At 38.4% G+C, this 19832-nt stretch overlaps 1 protein-coding gene across 2 annotated transcripts; it reads right to left on the bottom strand.

Moving 5' to 3' along the window:
- Positions 1-40: 40 nt before the first annotated feature.
- Positions 41-16736, bottom strand: RAB5A (RAB5A, member RAS oncogene family). Of its 2 annotated transcripts, none has more exons than XM_030970956.1 (6): positions 16498-16736; positions 10573-10825; positions 7097-7248; positions 5901-6023; positions 4003-4096; positions 41-1656 (listed from the first exon to the last, which is right to left on the bottom strand). In XM_030970956.1, the coding sequence occupies exons 2-6, from the start codon at positions 10733-10735 to the stop codon at positions 1541-1543; spliced, it is 648 nt and encodes a 215-aa protein (XP_030826816.1). In that variant the 5' UTR covers positions 10736-10825; positions 16498-16736; the 3' UTR covers positions 41-1540. The 2 variants fall into 2 exon arrangements, with proteins under 2 accessions (XP_030826816.1, XP_030826817.1); XM_030970957.1 differs by lacking the exon at positions 16498-16736 and adding an exon at positions 15933-16021.
- Positions 16737-19832: the final 3096 nt, after the last annotated feature.

Below are 19832 nucleotides of genomic sequence, written 5' to 3'. Positions count from 1 at the left end.
GATAACTGGAGTGCCACAATATATATAGGACAAGCTTATATTTAGCTGTGCCATGAATTTATTGTAAGCATCTTAAATGCTGACCCATACAGTGATTCAGACATCTTGTCTGGAACTGTACAAATGCAGTAAAACCTCCTGAAACTCTCAATAAGAACCAGTAATCAAAATTTTTTTAAACCACTTTATTCAAACCTGAGCACCTCAATATAAAACTAAACACTGGTGAACTGTCATTTTTCTTGCTAAACCCAGATTACTGCAAATTTAAAATCTGCACAAGTAAGTTTCTATCAGTTCAACATTTAAATAGACTAATTCATCTCTTCTGACACACTTTGTAGATTTCATATAATGAAAATAACTAAAAGAATTAGTGCAATATACTGGACTGATCAAAATAAAATGTACTTTGGAAAACAAAGTTGCGAAGTTCATTACTGACAGACAGCAGTACTTATGTTACAGATACAGGAGCATCATTTATTACTGTTCTAGCCATAAAGGAAGAACTCAGAACCCCCTTTGATTAGAGAGGAAAAAAGTTAGCTTTAAGTAACTGTACATTCTGTATACCTTTAAGCAACTCTTAAATATTACAGAAAGTATTAAACAAATGTAGACTACAATGCAGAGTACCTATTTACAGTACATTAATATCCAAATTTAAAATCAAGTTGGATGTACATAATCGTTAGTGCACTATTTTTTTTTCCTTAGGGGAAAAACAAACTGTAATGGCCAGCAATGATCAGAAACAAGAAAGAAGTCACAGACACCGAGTTTGTTGTGGTTTTACTTGAAGAGCTCTTACAGTTTGTAGAGGACAAGAAACCCCATATCCTAAGTTGTAGAGTTGAATTTACCAGTCTGTACCCTCTGAACAGATTAGAAATGAAGTTAGACTTGATTCATCACTAATTCATTAAGATAACTAACTGGGTTGATATAATTTACATACAGTGTACCAACTAAAACTCCACTTTCTGGCAAGCATAGGATTCTTAAAATTGTTAATGCAAGTATTATTTGTAAGAAAATTATTAACCTATGGAATGTATAACTAAACAGTGGATACCTGCAGAAACAACCGGTTGCATCAATACTGCAAATAAGTTTAAGTAATTTTTAGACCCTGTTTCTAAGGAGGTTTTAAAGCACAATTCAGAATTATGAAAAGACCCAATTCTATTTATTATAACAGTGATCAGTATTGAGGCTACAGGAACTGGCCAATTAGGTCCACAGAAAGTAGTTCTTCTACACCTCTAATAATAACTGATTTTTAAAACCTTTCAACTGAAGGAAGTTTATTCCGCCTCCATCTCTCCTCTACTGCTGAAACATTACAGCCAGTGGTGGATACATGCATGTTAAAATTTTAGGTGAAAAGAAAACTCTGTATCATGAACTTGACTATTATTGTAAGTCTCTTCGCTGTTTGGAAGCTGTACTGGACCAGGTTAAGTACTCCAATTCCATGGTTATTAACAGTTAGGAAGCAGAAGAATATTCAGAACAGTTTAAAGCAATTGATCTTTTAGTTACTACAACATTGACTCTTGGGTGGTTGTGTGGGTTCAGTAAGGTCTACTCCTCTTCCTCTGGCAGAGCTGGCTCCTGCATTCTGTGGTTCATTCTTGGGCAATTTTTTTGCTGTAAGGTGAACAGGAAGTAAGAGTTAAACCTGAGATTTTACTAAGATTAAATCACCCAAGTAAACAGAACAACACATTATAGGCATATCAGCGTACTCATTGTATAATATGATTTGATTCGGTGCATTGGTAATAAAAGAAGCGAAGACACTTCTTAATGATTAGCTACTTTATGATTTACAGGAGCGAAACGGCATTGGTAACTTGAGCAGTAAAATGCATCTGCACAGGTGTGCTATGCCAGTAAATGACAGCTCTTGTGGGAATCCACCCACACAGAACAGGTTTTAAGATCAGGATGTTAGTGCAAAAAGATACAGAAACATTGAAAAGGCAGAAAACACAGACAGAAATGGGTCAAACAGTTCCCAGATATCCAGCCAGAATAAGTGTTTGCAGACAACATATAAAATGGCCCTCAACACCAGATCAAGCCACTCCTGTTTTTTTTTCAAGCTGTCTTTTCTCTCCAGTTCTTATCAGTCAATTGACTGGCAATTTCTTTGTTGCCCTTGTAACCCCAAGGTTCCTCCTCGGTCTTAACACAAAAAATAAGGGTGAAAGCTGTCACCCTTCTGAGCAGTAGCTTCTCCTGGATTTCCCTCCATCAGAAAACTTCAGAGTTGTACACAAAAGGACTTCCATGGGCCTATCTTACCAGGGCACAACAACCACCCTTTTTCTATAGTTTGGCTGAATGGTTTCACTCCAAAGTAATTACTTCTGTCAGTTTTTAAAAGAACGTTTTCTAAAATGAATGAAACCCAGCCAAAAAACTGCAGAGCAGACATCAACATGTTGTGGTGCCAGATAACCTCAGGGTGCTGGGCAAAAGGGTGGGCCACAGGGATCCTCTGATATCCCCTCCAGCTTGGACTGTTCTACAGTTCTGTGGTAAAACCCAAGAATCCACACGGTACTAAGCTGCTGAGCCATGACAAAGGGTCAATGCACCAAAAGAAAAATGTCTTCAGAGCAATGTTTTGGGTTCTAGAACTGTACCTAGAACTGAATTAGCATTGGGATTTTTTAACTGGGAGTTCTTAAAGAGTGCTGAAGCAGTCAATTTAGAAGCAGCTGCAGCTTGCATCCAACAATTCTTTCAACATTCTAATTTTTCATTTTCTCTCAACTTTAAGATCATATTTATACATGGTCCTGAGGATTGCATCCGTATTTTGCAGGCCATTCCAAATTACATGCAATACTTATAACCTCATCAGAATTTCCATTCAGAGTCTATTGCGGCACAGATCTTGTTCTGATGCGCTGACAAACCTGAATTTCACCCCACTGATGATTCTCACATGGCCAAAAAACATTGCAGACAAAATACACAGTTACTAATTGGGCACTTTTTTCCTCAAATTTACTTTAGAGGCTTCATTAAAATATGGAGTCAATAATTATTATTGATATATCAAATATTTAAAAAAATCAGATTTTGGGGATTTTTTAAAACAGGAAACAACCTGCACCATTAAACATAATCTTGAAATTTTACCAGAATAGTACAGCTGAGCATTTCTGTATCATTAAATACAAGCCTATCTTGAACATTTCTGAGAAAAATACACTTTCCTGTCAGTTAAGTGTCTATCCCCCTTTTTTTAATAATTTACAGTTAATATGAAGCAAGTACTTGTTATAGTGTTGCTATGCTGATAATTTAACTTGCATCTGCTGGAAGTTTGAAAGACACCACAAACTACCTCCTGCTCTCCTGGCTTGGAAAACAGAAGATTAAGACCTCTTTAAAAACATTTAATTTTAACATCAATGATGTTTTTTCCACAAAAAGCAGGTTAGAGAGGTGCAACAGACAAAACAGATTGAGTTATTTGATGCTAAACATTACTACTACTACTAGCAAAGCATCTATTATTATAGTTAAGGTAACTACTAAATAGATTAGTAGCCAGCCTAAAAATGAATTATTTTTCCTCCACTTTCAGAAGTCTATTAACAATTAAATACAATTTTGGGTATCAATGGAACACAAAAGTTCTTGGTTTATACTTACTACTACATGCTAGCATCTTTACAGAAATCCCTAAAATTATGTCAAGTCAAAAATATATGAGTAGATTTACTTTTCACATGCAGGATCCTTTACTTATAACTTAAGGACACTGAATTTAAGCACATATTGCCATCTTTGGCACAGCTTTTGGATTTCAGGTAGCTGCCTAAATAAAATTAAACAAATGAAAGGGACTAAGAACACTTCAATACCAAAAATAATTTACATGGAAAACAGAGATCTTAGGTTAGGAAGATTGCCATGGTCTGAATCTCATGAAAACCATTCCCTTTAAAGTTCTCATTTTGTTCATAAACTCACCAATTGCCATGAATATTTCATTTACGTTCATAGATGTTTTGGCAGACGTCTCCATGAACAATAGGCTGTTGTCATCTGCATAAGCCTGTGCTTCCTGAAAGTTAAAATAAGAATACATTTTTTTTTTCTTATGAAGTAAACTTGTACAATTATTACATGCTGTTCTTTTAATTGCTACAAAAAACCAATCTCTACAGCATTTTAAAAGAAAGACAGTTTGTGGAAACACTCATCTGACAAATTTATACACCAGCTATGGAGAAGTTACAATTTCACCAATCAGTTAAACAATTATAAGTGGAATCTTAAAGATTCCTACTAATCTTAAAAATATCCAGGTGGGAAAATCTCAGACAAAACTAAATAATAAATGAAAATATTTATGAAAGAGATAATCCCAATGCAGAACATTAGCTCTGATAGTAAGAACAAATAAGCTTCAAAAGTGCCATCAAATGTCAGCAAGTCCATTATTACCCTGGAAAAAGGCAGTCTGTGAACTATCTTGAATCTTTCAACCACTGAGGCAGATGGATCAGAACAGTTTTATTATCCTGATATAAATTCACAATTACAGCAAATAAGCAGTAATCAGTAATTTGCCATGTTACCTCCCTTTTTAGTATGAATTTTAATCTGATACACTGCTCTTAAAAACCATACTATTTCTGCCACTTCTTATTAGTCAATTCAGCTAAGAATCTCCAGCTTCTTATGATTATGTAACTGCCTTTGCATTCAATAAGAAATCCATGAAAAAGCTAAACTACAGAACACCTTTGATGATAATAATCAACAACTCTATAATTGACACCTGCTAAGATCTATGTAATTCTACCTGAAACAACACATTAACAAATACTTAGAAGTCTAATATTTGATTTGCAATGAGAAAGGCCTGTCAAGCCCACAAATCCACAGTAGAAAACCCCTAACATTTGGAAAACATTAAGACTGTAATTGTTCAAAGAATAGTACAAGTAGGTCTACTTTGGTAGTTACATGTGATTACATTTTGACTGCCATAATGTATGAAATTTTTGTTAAATACCACAATTTTTTATAAAACACCAAAGCTGCCTGTCAACTGTCACAGAAGTATAAAATTAAAATACTGGCAGAAAAATACCTAAACCACTGCTAACCTTTTAATTCAACTCTCTATAGTTACAAAAGCATTCATTACTATATGCAGCTGTATCTCAGTGACCCTAAACACAGATTAAAAGCCAAAATTACTGACTAATAAATACCATCTTAATTCAAATTCAGTCAATCATGAATAGACCAAAACTACCTGCAGTTAGTTTAATTCAGTTTAAAGGCTATTTTCTGATGACTTGATTAAACTTTCTAGAAGATAAAATACACTAGTGAGAGCACAGCTGTAATCACTAAACCAAAAGAAATGCCATGAAAAGCTCAATTAAAATTGCAACACTGCTTCAACAGTACAGCCTAAGCAAGTTAGGTACATCAATCAGCTTTGCATCATACAATAATCAAAATTCTCTGGCTGACAAGCCAGACAGAACAGTTTGCACTGAGTTACTGCTATCTCATCCACTGAAAGTCTAGTTACTGGTAATTTTGGGTAGGAGACAGAAAGAGGTCATATCAAAGAACAGATACTCAATTAGCCTTAAAGATATGCAAATAAATTAATTATTCCTCAAAGTCAAATTAATTATTCCAAAAAGCCTATTCCTCCGTATTACTTGTACAGAAATAGGTTTTTTGGTAGCATGTATAATTTAATTAGTCTCAGTTGACATTTATATTTAACAGCATGACCTCCATAATAACTAGCTAGGCTAGGCATATAAGCTCCCCATAGGTTTAGTTACTATCTATTCAAACAAAACGCAATTCTTATGAATCAAAAATTATGTACATACCTGGAAATCCACAGCTCTTTTGTTAGCTAGATCAGCTTTGTTTCCTGCTAAAGCTATTACAATGTTAGGACTTGCTTGTCGCTGAAGTTCTTTGACCCAATTTTTCGCTCTGGCAAAGGACTCCTGTTAATGATTATAAATGATGCAACTGAGTTTTATCATCTTTTTGTAATCACCTATTATCCCCATCTCTGTTATCTACACTTCAAGCACAAAATGCCAATGCAAGGCTGCTACCTTAGTCCAAAGGCACACTCCAAATTGCCAACTGAGCTTTTAAAATGAAACATTCCTACCTTAGTTCTCAACTGTGCTTAGCTGAGATAATGCTGAAGTAAATAGGTAGGAAGATCTTTGTGTAGACAGAGTAAGGAAAGAAGTGGTTAGGAGAGAAAACAGGAATTTCAGTTTCTCTGGAAGATTCAAGTATATGAATAGCTACATTGAAAAGGCCTCAAAATTACTTTTTAATGACTTAGGACTGTTCATTATGGTACATGATTTCAATTGGTTTCTTGAGAGTTTTGGGTTTTAAGTCTAATTTTATCAGAAACTAGTGAAGCTTATCTCATCCAAGTTCAAATAAAAAGAAAGCTAATAACCTTAAGGTTTTGGTCTCAATAGCTTGTGCTACCTTTCCAATCCTTAATCAAAATTTCCAAAAATACAATATTAAAATAATGCCTTCACTATCAGAAATAAAGGTGCCACCAGCAATGTGATGAGAGTAACAGCTCAAACTCCACGAGCTGATTTAAGGGTAGGTTAGAAACATTTTTACAAGAGGATTTCTCCTCTTCTTTTCCCTCTTTTTAATAAAAAAAAACCACTCCAAAACAAACAAACAAAAAACCAAACCAAAACCCAACAACAAAAAACCCAAAAAACTAAAAACTAAGGACAAACAAAACCCCAATTCTAGAAACAGTCTTTTAGCCAGAAAATTTTAGAGACACAAATTGACATTACACAGTGCATATGAAATGAGCAATCTGGTCCAGCAGAAGGCATCCCTGCCCATGGCAGGAGCGTTGGACTAGACAACCTTTAAAGGCTTCTTCCCATCCAAACCACTCTATGATTCTACAAAATGGTGAATTGATTTACACAAGTCAGTGAGAAGAAAAATCAGTAAAGATCAGTGCAAGACTGGTAACTCCCAAATCCCCCTTATGCATCCCTACTGCAGCACTTACCTCGTTTGTAATGTCGTATACCACTATAGCTGCTTGTGCTCCTCTGTAGTACATGGGTGCTAAACTGTGGTACCGCTCTTGCCCAGCTGTATCCCAAATTTCAAATTTTACCGTTGTATCATCCAGACATACAGTCTGGGTTAGAAAAGCAGCTACAAAAAAGACAGAGGTGCTGAAACCAGAAGTTTGCTTGTATCTCTATATTCATATATAGTTATGCTCACAGAGATGCAAAACATTTATAGCCTACTATTAAAATACAACAGGTTTGATGCAATCATTATTTACTATCTATTCAAACAAAATGCTGACAGTCTGACTCTGATCAACACACAGGAGTTATTTAAACAACTTGACTTTCCTCAAGTTAGACATAAGAAAGCAAAAATTGGAAAGAATTCCCTTTTTCATTATAGTGAATCTGAGTAACCATAAGCCTTCTCTTAAAGCTTCTAGATATGGTCTGTTGAAGCAGGATGGATACTAGAGTACCAATAACAGCATCCTATCATGCTATAATCCAACAGTTCAGATATTTTCAATTCTACATATTTGTATTACTTGATTTGCATCTTAAAACTTTGATTTGCAGCTCCTTACAACTTCGCCTTAGCTAACAGGTCTGGAAGAGGAACTTCTTGTAAGTTCTTGTTCCCAAAGCAGCAATATTTTTGACTTTGCAAGCGATCTCAAGAATTAATTTCAGCACAATTTCAACAGCCTGCAGTTTCAGGAAAACTTGCAGCCATTGCTACTACAGCTAAATGCATTACCATAAATAATGGTCTTCCAGTTACGGAAAATACTAACTCATTCCAAGCCTTCAAACAGTTACTACTAGTAAAATTCTTCCATTCAGATTAAGGTACAACCAGGAGTATGGAGGTGAGTGCCCACACAGCATAGAAACCCGTATTAAAAACTAAACTAAGGAAAGCCCACTACTTAGCTGAAGCAGGAGCTCTGATCACCAGGCACACTGATGGACTGTGACCAATTTAAATCAAATGGCTGAAGAGACACTGATCCGTAACACTTGCATACCTGGGATTTCATCCTGTCCTACATACTCTGAGACATCAGTGTATGAATCACTCCAAAACTGCTCCAACACTCAACTCATTACAGAAACCAAAATGAAGCCAATCTTGCTCTGTAAAGGACATTGTAACTAGCATACAGAAGTGTCCCTGTCTCAGCTGTAAGCAGCAGCTGCATGGTACTTAGCTGCTGGCTGGGGTTAAACCGTGACCAGAAGCTGACTCCTTAAGTGGTCAGGTGCTTCTGCTTCAGGGGTATTAGCATCCATCACAGATGAGCAGGCAGGCTGGAGAAGGTAAAAGCTTTGATGTTCCAATGTTAAACCAACATAAATCTCTCTAAATGCTACATATCCAAACACTGGTAGAACAGGCTCCACTTGGCAGCTCCCTAAGTAGCCCAGAACCAAAACAGAGTGGAAAAACACCATGCATCCTGCACTAAACTAAGGGCTTTCTCCCCAGAACCAGCTCAATATTATATTTCTCCAAGGCAGAGACAAGATGTTAAGCAAGCTGATTTTCAAGTTCTCACAGACATTATTCTCTTAACAAAAAATGCACCTACACTGTATAAATGAAGGTATGTACTAGGAAAGAAAATTAAATAAGAGATCTGTTCTTTGCAATCCTCTTGTTTTTGTCAAAAGTAACATTTCAACCACTTGAAAATTACAGTTAATTTCTGCAAAAAAGATAACTTTCTTCAACCTTGCCAAGGCCATAGTAAATTGACAATTAATCATCTGTTAATTATCTGAAAGTCTATCATCTTTAACAGCCATACTTTTGTCTTAAGCAACTAACAGGCCTTGCTACACTAGTCTGAAGTGGCAAAACCACACCACCACCATCCAACATGTCTGCCTTTCACTGCACTCCCTTTCAGATGTTTTTATCCAGATTCACAATGCACATAAGCCTCTCTTTGTTAAAAGGCCCTTCTGTATACAAAGAAAATTATGCCTTAGGCAAATACAAGCCACAAAGTTAGACAGCTTTCTCTACAGAAAACTTTTCTGAATCCCAACATTGCTGCATATAATAGCTCTCAGCTGTATTATATAGCATTTCCTTGTTTCTATTTGATATAGAAGAGGCACAAGTTAATACAGATTACACTAAACCTTATATATCTGAACTTGAACTCAGGCTCTTCTTTAACCTCTGTTTAGATTATGATCAGTGTAACAGGGTTTGGGTTATTCCAAACACTAGAACAAGAAAAAACTAAACAGAGGTTAAATTAATTTTGATATTATTGAACTGGAACAATGAATTTTACTTAATTTTAACTGTTTTTCTAAACTAAAAACCTTGGTGATATTGGAAAGTTCATTCACAACACATCTTTGAGAATGTTCTCTGTATTACCACACAGCTGTTTATCAGAGCATACAGAAACTTTCATACCAACACCTATCCTCAAGCCACGATAAAATGCACAAAGCCAAAAGTGTGCATTAGCAAGATTGCTAAAGTAGAAAATATGTGGTTGTCTATTTATGCTGACAGATAGAAAAATTAAACACATGTAACAGCTAGAAATAGGGCAAAAGAAGAATGCAATGAAATTCAGCTTGCATTTATTTTGTAAGCTTTTCCAGCGTTTTTACATTTCAACAACTGTTGGTGTGTGAGGACACATACAGACCACAGAAAGGCCTTCACATAAATATTACAATGGAACAGGCTGACTCATGCAAGCTGCAACAGCAGCTACTGGAGAGTATTTATCAATTCACAAAATCCATACTTTGTAAAGTCTGTATGCTGTTAGGTAGTTTTAGGATACATTTAAATCTATCCAAGGAGGAATACAGCTCAAAGCACAGACAACTCCAAAATATAATATAACTTAAGAAATCTGCTAAGGGGAAGAGTGTGATAAAAGCTGTTTAAAGCTAAACAGATTTTTAAAAAATTCTGGTAGCCAGCACCTGTTTTGTTTGAAGTCACAAAATGGAAAAACAGCACAATAAATTCTGTGATTACTAACACAGAAATATATCCAGAAATGTAGCAACTTCTCCAAAATAACAGTCAGAATGCCTAAGTGACAAACACAAGCTTTATGGAAGATGCAATGCTTGTTTGTTTTTTTTTTCATAGAAACTAAGCTCATAATTCTTACTAAGCAGTTATTTCATGCATTAAACATGCAGCACAATTAAAAGAGCCACACACCCACTTAAAAACAAAATGTAACATTTAGCCCAGGTTTCAAAACTATGCAGTTCAAGACACCTTTACTACCTCTATTTGAAAAGGATGTTTGTGTTTAACTCAGAAAGTTATAGTTCTCAATTACTGACACAGGTTTGATCCTTGCTGTCAATGACCCACTCTAGAAGTGCCATTACATTAAAGGCTTTCAAGGGCAAGGACGATATAAACACATAACATGAAACAAAATTAATAGGGTAATTTTCTCACCTCCAATTGTACTTTCTTGAAATTCATGAAACTGTCCTTTTACAAAACGAAGCACCAAACTTGATTTGCCAACTGCAGACTCTCCTAAAAGTACTAGTTTAAATTGGCAAATTTTATTTCCAGCATTTGGCCCGTTGGGCCTTGTTGCTCCTCGATTAGCCATGTCCAAATTAGAAAGCAGTCCTTTGTTTCAACAGCTTTTGAAAGCAAGTTCCACTGAGATCTGAATCCTGGTTCTTCTGCCAGTAACAACCTATTTTGTGAAAAGACAGTGGGTGCGTTAGATTTACAAACCAAGTAAGACAAGTCTCATTCACTAATGCAATGTATTATGTATAACTTCACCTAGTATTTACCAAATTCAACAGTCCAGACTACAGGTACCATCATTTGTAAGTTGTCAACTATAGCCAGAATTTATGATACATGAACCTGTTATCTTCTTCAACACCTAGTCTTCCCATCAAAGCTTCAAATTAGCACATTAAAATCCAATTATGCTGCTCTTTGCAAGACCTCAGTCTCCTGTTATTTCTTAACAAATCAGGACTGATGTATAACACAACAGGTTTAGACTTTCAAACTGGCAGTAAAATAACAAAACGACAAGCAGGAATAACTTTTCATAATTATGCTATTGCTAACCAATATTCCAAAGTCAGCACTGCTCAAGGATCCTAGAAAACTGAGCAATTTGGGAAAACTCAACACCACAGCAGCTTCTTTGCAAGTGTAGCTCATCAATTCACTTCTATCCCACCTATCAAACACAATTTCCTTACATAAAAGTACAGATCTTCACACGCAAACCATTAATATCCTCTCTAATTAACAGCTGTACAGAGAAGCAAAAGTGAAGCCTTCCATATGAAAACCAATTGACCAGTAAGAATTCCAGGCCACTTTGCACAAACTACCAGACAACTACCATACAATGATAAATTTCTATTTCCAACAGTTACACATGTCCTAGACCTGTATTAACAACAGAGATTTTGGAAAGAACAAGTATGAACAGTGTATTGCTTAGTCTGCTTACTCTTCTTTCCAGCTGCTTAAAATAACCCCACCCACAGTACTTATTCATATAGAAAGGGAAGCCTTTAGACTCTGCTGGTACCACTTCTGACCCTAATATTTATGCTTTTACACACCGAACAGTAGATACAAAAAACCTCTCAAAATTAGCTCATAATTTTGTCCTGCTCCAGCTGATCATTTATTTGAATTAAGCACATTTTGCAGGGACACAGCTTTTCTAACATCTAGGATGCGAGTTAGGTTAGAGTACATGCTCCTAATGCAAAAAATGGCTTTAATTCATATGTTGCAAGAAAGTAAGCAAACATAATACTTTCAAATTACTTCCTGTTCTTTATTCCTTGTGATAAAGCAACTACATTTTAAACCAAGCAGTATTCTTTAACCACCTTCCTGTTTCAAACACAGATCAGGCACTTGAGCATTCCAGTTTGCTACAGGCCTAGCTCAGATGCTAAGCCTCCCTTCCCCTTCCTAACTCTCCCCTTCCCTCAACCCAAGTCCTGAAGAACCTTCTTTCCTGGAAAGTGTTTCAGCAGTCTAGCAGAACCCTACCCTTCAGTAAGATACTCCCTCACAAGCTAATATTCATGGAATAAATGAGAACAAAAATCTTAGCATTATTTATGGAAAAATGTAACAGCTGAAAAACAGGTACTTCATTTCCAATTGTAAACAGAATACAGGTTTTAAAAAATATTTTCAGCATCTTAGAGATACTTTTATTTGCTCATTTTTCTCCTTTTCTCATCTCTCTCGAAATAATTTCCCTTCTTAGAGGTAGAATATAACGATTTTGCATTCTGTCCTGAGTTTGTGCTCCATTTGACTATTACATCACACTAAAAATACATATGTTAAACATTTCAGTTGTCCAACATAATCTATCAAGTATTACCTTTTAGCTGTATATTCTCAGAAACATGTGAAAGTATTCCATAGTGAAAGAATGAAGCAAAAAAGGCCCTGCAAATCCTACCATTGTTCTTATTAACTACCACATTAATTCTATACTACAATTCTTATTCATTAAACTAATTTTGGTGAAGTATTTCAGAATATGGGAATGGATCCAGTTATTTTAAAAATATCAGACCTTTCATCCTTACACCATAAAACGATTTTGCACTACTAGTGTGTTGGCTCTCAGGCAAGACTCTTCCCCACTCCATGCTGTGGAAATATGCTTCAGAAGTTGTGGAGTGATTTGGATAAAAATGGATCAGTGACAACAGTTCATCTCTCCCTAACTGTACTACAATAGAGAATGCAGCAAGGCATAACCAAAATATAGGTGGTTCAGAATACTGTTAGCTATTTGTTTATCTTTTCCTTTGGAAAAATAATGAAAACAATTAAGTTATTTTTGTTTTAAAATGGAAAAAACCCCATCTGTTTGCTGTACCATTCCAGTGTGTTTGGACAACCATGAAATAATTTAAAACCCTTTAATCTTAATATGTCCCATGTTCTTCCAGACTGCAGCATTGATAAAAACATAAGGACAACATCCAACGACTGTGTGACTTAGTACTCCTGGGAGCAAGTGACTTCTAGATGACACACAGTGAGGAAATCAAGCCACTGCACAGGTTACTCCCTATGACTGATTTTTTGCTTGCTGTTTCCCATACTGAGAGCAAAATGAGGTATAAGAAAAGAACATTTAACTTGCATAATATTTATCAATTTAACCTGACCACTTATGGCTGGTAGTTATTTCAGATTTTTATCACTCATGAAACAGTAATTACTACCCCTGGCAAAACTACTTCAAAACTACACAGCTGACACAGGTTGTCAAGAAAAACATCTAGTTTGATTTTTATAGATGCCCAAGCTACAGAAGCCGTAGATATCAGAGACCTTCAAAGTTTACACTCCTACAGCATCCCTCCCCTGAAATCATTCTAGACAGTCAGATATCAGGTACAAAGATAATCAGCTCTCAAGCTGATAGCAGACCACAGGACCTGACAGGAAGGCCATCTAAGAAACATACTGCAAACCTCATTCATTCAACAGTCACATCAATACATCTAATAAATTAATAATGAATCCTATTAGTCATACCACCCACTTTTCAACAGCTCAGGATAAAAGAAAATGCAAGACTGAAAACCTGATAGAGCACATCCAGATGATTGTGACATATTAAAAAAGTCACTAACACCTTCTATCAGTGTATATGGAAATCATAATTTTTTGTAGTTACAGATGATGCCAAAACTCTGTAGCTGAAGTTCACAACATGGCAGTACACTTACATAAAAAACAAGAGAAGTACCTGCTTAATCTGAAGAGAAGCAGTACTGCAGTTTGACACAGCCACTGCAGAATGGTTTTGGCCTGGTCTTTTCACATCTGTGAGTTGAGCAAACAGTGTCTTACCAAGACTCAGAAGTAGATTTCAATGCTACAGTCCTCCATGCACACTCCAAGTCTCAGGTAACATTCATTCTACTATTTCTTAATTCATCAGTACAATACAAACCTGGAGAACCCAGGAGGAATAGTACACTCAGTACCCTATACATACACTGCAAACTCAGCTCTGGTGAAAATTTCCTGGGAAAAAATCCACTGATATGGCTCCTTTTCTCCTCACCTTCTGATTTTGTATGCAATGTAATCAATATGTTTGGACTATGTAAAGAAAGAAAAGCTGGTTAAGACATTTTCATTCACCTACATGAAGGCAAGTACACAACTGCTTGACTTGAAACAAGCTCTTAAACCTATACATATGGGAGTTACAGAAGTGACCTACTAATATAAAAATGTGCTAAAGAAAATACTGTAAAATTTTTTGAGATGGATGGCTTCACATGGATGGAAATGAGGGAGATTTGCTTACTTTTATCAGGTTTAATATAAAAACTCCACTTTGCAGTCTTGGGCAGTACAAATACATAGGTCACTCTGCTAAGTAGGAACTTGCACTCTTCTCCTGCATATTCCCCCCATGACAGAGCAAATCCATGCTGAAGTGCCAGAACACAAAGCCTGGAGTATATTATTAGCCAAGTACTCCTGGAAATCCCACCAACTAATTTACTGGATGCTGGGTATTCTCCTCACTCCAGAAGAGAAATCTGTATGCTGTTGGACGGTCTTGAGTTTTATTTATGAAAGAGTCCTAAGTATTTTAACAGATCAAACACAAATCTTATTATGCTTGAGTCTGTGTACAAAATACCAACAGGCTCAGCCAATACCTACAAACTCTCAATTTAATGGCATAATTCAGTCATGTAAGCATAAGCACTGGTCTATTTTCAACTACAATACAGCTAATACAGAAGTATCAAAGTAACACTGGTGACAAAAGCCAGCCTACTGAAGAGATTAAGACAGTGAGCACTGTTCCTACAATTAATGTGATTAAGTGTATTATCAAATAGAAAGGCCACACAAAAAATTCACGATAAATTTAAAACTGGAACATTCCACCACTTTTATATCTCACAGCAAACAACACTGTTTCTTACTAATCAACTTTTGTATGCTGCATTAACAGACACAAAGCATACAATGCTGAGGCTGCAACTATTATCTACTTTAAATTTCTTCATACTGGACTTTTCTTGAATGTTTTAAAAGGCAGTAACTACAAAGGCTTATATATTAGCCACTCCTACTAACTGAATTTTCCTTCCAGGTTCAGCAGAATTAGTGTGGCACCTTACTGCAGTGTTCAAGACAGTGACAGAGATAACCAGCAAAATGATCATCATATGTAAGCCATATTGAAACATAATGAGACTGTAAGTTAAACAAGTGAATCAACACAGTTGCTGCAAAAAAATCACAGCCCTACAATTAAAGGTAATAGCCATCTCATAAGCTCATCTGAATGATGAATGGCACCAATTGCTTTCAGATAAACTGGTTTATCATACAGGAAATATAAGTGATGACTACAATACCATTGTCTCTAGCCACCTCACTTCAGCCAACATCCACCTTTTCCTGACATTTCCCATTATGGAAGAACAATACCTACATGCAATCTGTAGGTAAGCATGACTGTAACTCTGAAGAGACACTATAAAACTGAAAATAAATAAAAAAATCCATTATTTTTACTTTGCCTGAACATTACATGAAAGAAACTGACTAATTTCAGCTGCTTAATTAGCAGTTTAGACTCTCATTGCCACCCCCAAGCTCTGAAAGAGGTGTAAGGTAGGAAAAAAATCATTAAAAATGCCGAGAGAACAGCCTTTCATGGCCCTGTTTGGAACATTTTGATAGTTCTTATGCAATTCAGCTCTCCTCTAAAGCATAAAAAGCTTAGGTTTGTTCCTCCACCCTACCCCAGCTTTGTGTCTAGTTCCAATTCCGTGCGATGCAGAAGATATCCAGCACACACTAGGCCTGTCGCGATCCCCCCGATGGCGACGCATTGTCGGGAGCATTTCACTTCCCACCTAGTTCACCGTCCTTCTTCCAGACGCAAGCGAAAGGGAAAGCGAGGGACCCATCACCCAGCCTCCCCTTCCATATCTCACAAGCACCTAGAGGGGCACAGCCCTCCCGGCCGGCCCCAGGCAGCGATACCTCTCTGCAGGAGCGCCCGCACGCAGGGGAGGATCCCCGCTCTCCGGGGCCCAGCCCCTCCAACCCCCGCCGCCACCTCCCCTCCCCCGCGGCTCCCTTCCAGGCACAGGAATAAGGGGAAGTGGGAAAACCGGGGGCGCCATTTTGAGCCGGGAAAGGAGAGAGCAGCGTCCCCTCCCCGCACGCCGGGCTGCCCACCTCGGCCGCCCGTACCGCGGCACGACGCTCCCGCGGCGCCGGGGGAGCGGCCGCCGCCAGGAGCCCGGACAAGGCGCGTCCCGCCGCCGCCGGGACCCCCCCGCGCCGCCACCGCCTCCTCACCTGGCCGGGGTGGGGGAGCCGGGGCGGCGGCGCAGCGATGTCCGTCCGTCGGTCGGGGCTGGCGGGCGCGCCGGGGCAGGGTGGGCGGAGGAGGGGTAAGAGGGGAGGCGGCTCCTCGGTGGGGGCGAGGGGCGGGGGCGCAGCCGTGCCTCACCCAGCCCCGCCGCCGACTTCCGCCGCCGCCTCTGCCCCGACCAAAACACACTCACACACACACAACACGCACTTCCGCCGCCGTCACGTCACGCCCGCACGCGCCGTGCCCTTCCGGTTCGCCCGCGCCAGTCGTCACGTGCCTCCCTTTCTTTCCCACCTTTTCCCCTCCTCCTTTTGTTCCCGCTCCCTCCCGGCCGGCCGCTCCCTCCGCGGCCAGGCCACACTCGGATGTAGGGTGTTCCCTGTCTTCCGCTTCTCCTCAGGGCCCGGGGGAAGAGTCCCTGCGAGCGACCCGCGCGTCTTCCATCTTCCATTTACGGTGGGGGTGGTGAGGCACTGGAATGGGTTGCTCAGAGAAATTCAGGATACCCCATCCCTGACAGTGTTCAAGGCCAGGCTGGGTGGGGCTCCGAGCGACCTGCTGTAGTAGGAAGTGTCCCTGCTCAAGGCAGGGGAGTTGGGACTGGACGATCTTTAAGGTCCCTCCCACCCCAAACTATTCCGTGGTTCTCTGCCAGTCCTCTAGGGACTGCATTGCGGCCTGTGGAGGCCACTGAGGGGCCAGGGATGGGAGTGGGCATTGCACACACAGACAAGTCCTGGTTTAATCCTTTAGAAGAACAGAAGAACCAGTTTCAAAGCTATTAGTCAGATGAGTTGAAAGGAGGAACTACATAGGAAAACCTGAATTGCCATCGGGAATTTGCCTTTTTTGAACAGCTACTGATAAAGCCCAGAACAAGTCTTGATTGCTTCATAGCACAAAGCGTGACCTTGCGAGAGAGCAGGATAAAGGCCAGTTGGCCACAGACTGGGAGTGGGTTGCAGCAGAAACAGAACAATCAAGTGTTTCTTCAGTATAGCAGCTTTAACAAGAGTTGGCATTTGAAGGAAACAAAGAAACAAACTGGTAAGACATTTAGTAAGTGTATCAATAATGGTATTTAGTAATTGGTACGATTTAATGAAGATTGTTTAGATACTCCATCACAGGAAATAATCAAGTTGATGTAGTTGCATTCTCAAAATATATTTTTTATTTCAACCCCATATATTTAAATGAAGCAAAAATCAAGTTAGTAAAGCCTGTGGTCAGTGTTATGCTACTTTCCCCTCCCTTAGTATGACATATAAATACTTGTACATAATGAAGTGAATGGAGTGAAAACAGATTGTTTTTTTAATCTTCCTCAGTTCTTCTTTTCCATACACTTTTCCATTGGTACCAGTTTGGTCTCAGAGTAACAATTTCTCCTTTCTGCTTTATTAAGTGGAAGTTAATCACTTAGTAAGTGCTTTGTGAAAGGCCAGTATGTCACTTCAAAGAAAGGAAAGTAGTCTTTGCATTCACTAGTGATGTAGAATGCCAGACAGACTAGATCTAGAGAAACAAGTTTGTGTAAGTAAAGTATACTTTTTTGAGCGGTGAGGTTTCTAAATGTAAGAGTAGTCCTTTAAATCATGTAATCCTGCCCTAATACACTGCTTATTTGCCATAACCCTCTGTCTGGTCTCAATATGTTCAACTGGATTGCAGGATTTGCTGAGCAAACAGCAGATTCCTGATAACCAAATGTTTTACTACACACCTGACAGGCATGCATTGGAACAGCAGACAATATCCAGTCAACCTGAGAGCTTCTCACTCACTCACTCACTCACTCACTCACTCACTCACTCACTCACTCACTCACTCACTCACTCACCTCCCTGCAGCAAGACAGAGAACATAACAGGAAGAACAAAAGCAGGAGAACTTGTGGGCTAAGCTAAAGACAATGTAATAGATGAAGGAAAGTGGAAGCAAAAAGGCAATACAGAGGAAATCACTGGCTACCTCCCATAAACAGGCCAGTGTCAGCGAGTCTCCAAGCAGCAGCCAACCTGGAAGACATCTCCTTTGTCCACCTCCATTTTCTATTGCTGAGCGGAACATGTGTGAGATGGAATATCCCTTTGATCAGTTTGGGTCGGCTGTCCTGGCTGTATTCCACTCCCATCTTTCTGGACCATCAGCAGCATTTCTCCCTAGGTGGGGCTGATGACACAGTGGGGAAAAAGAGAAAGTCCTCACCCTGTGCAAGCACTGTTCAGCAGTAGCTGAAGTATTGCTGTGTTATCAACAGTAGTTTAATCACAAATGCCCAACACAGCACCATTCAGGCTGCTATGAAGAAAATTAACTCCACCTCAGTAAGACACAGTACATACATGAACAGTTTTTGTGGAAAAATATTACACCAAATCTTTAGAATTTACACACTTTAGAATTACTTGAACTAAATTCCATTTAGAGATTTAACACGTCATACATGACATTTCGTGTTTCACTCAATCTTATCTAATAAAGAACCATACTATTCCATATGTAAGGATCATTATCTATGCTTCTGATAGAAATAAATTCTTCATAAAATTGAAATAATCTTTCAGATTAGCAGATGTATCTAAAGTTCAAGGCTAAATAGAATTTTTGATGCAGGAACTCTATTCACATGATATAGTTGCTGTTAGGAAGCCTGTTTTACATGCAGGAGGTTTCTGCTGGCTAACTTAACTCTCTGAGTGCAAGGCAGAGCTGTAGCACATCTCTCTCGCTTTGTGAAATGCCCAAATTGTTCACAGCTGGTTGATGCTGACAAGAGTGGGACAGCAAACACTGAGGGTTCGCTGTGAATGTGTGAAATAGAGGCATGAGAGAATGTGGCAGCAATCAAATGACCAAGTTCCTGTATTTACTGTTTTTCTGTATTTCAGGCTTGACAGGTCTCTGTGAGTTCTAGTGGTGAAGGCAAGTTTCTTCTGTTGTAGTCTGCACAAAAAGATGTGGAAGAAAAGCTCTGAAATCACACAGATAGCCCCTACCAGTGGTCTTGTTTTCATGTTACAATTCATCGTGGTTCATGTGTCATATACCAAAAGTGAAACTGCTGGGTGACATTAAGAAATTTATGTTAGTGGGTCATGGTTTCACCAGGTGGCATTCCATCTATTTTAGCATTTCTCTGTAGAGTTTTAATATAATGTTCTGCTCAGGCTTTTTGTATTTAAATCTAATGCTAGATGTGTAATAATAAGTGGAAGTTGACTTTAGAGAATGTGCAGAATCTCTTTATTGTGTTTGAACTTCCCAAATTTTTTTTTTTTTTTTTTTTTTTTGCTATAACTTTCTTTTTTTC

This window comes from Camarhynchus parvulus, chromosome 2 (genome assembly GCF_901933205.1).
Source record: "Camarhynchus parvulus chromosome 2, STF_HiC, whole genome shotgun sequence".
NCBI lineage: Eukaryota > Metazoa > Chordata > Aves > Passeriformes > Thraupidae > Camarhynchus > Camarhynchus parvulus.
Note: the sequence above shows the minus strand (reverse complement) of the source record. Positions and strands in the feature narration are given on the sequence as shown.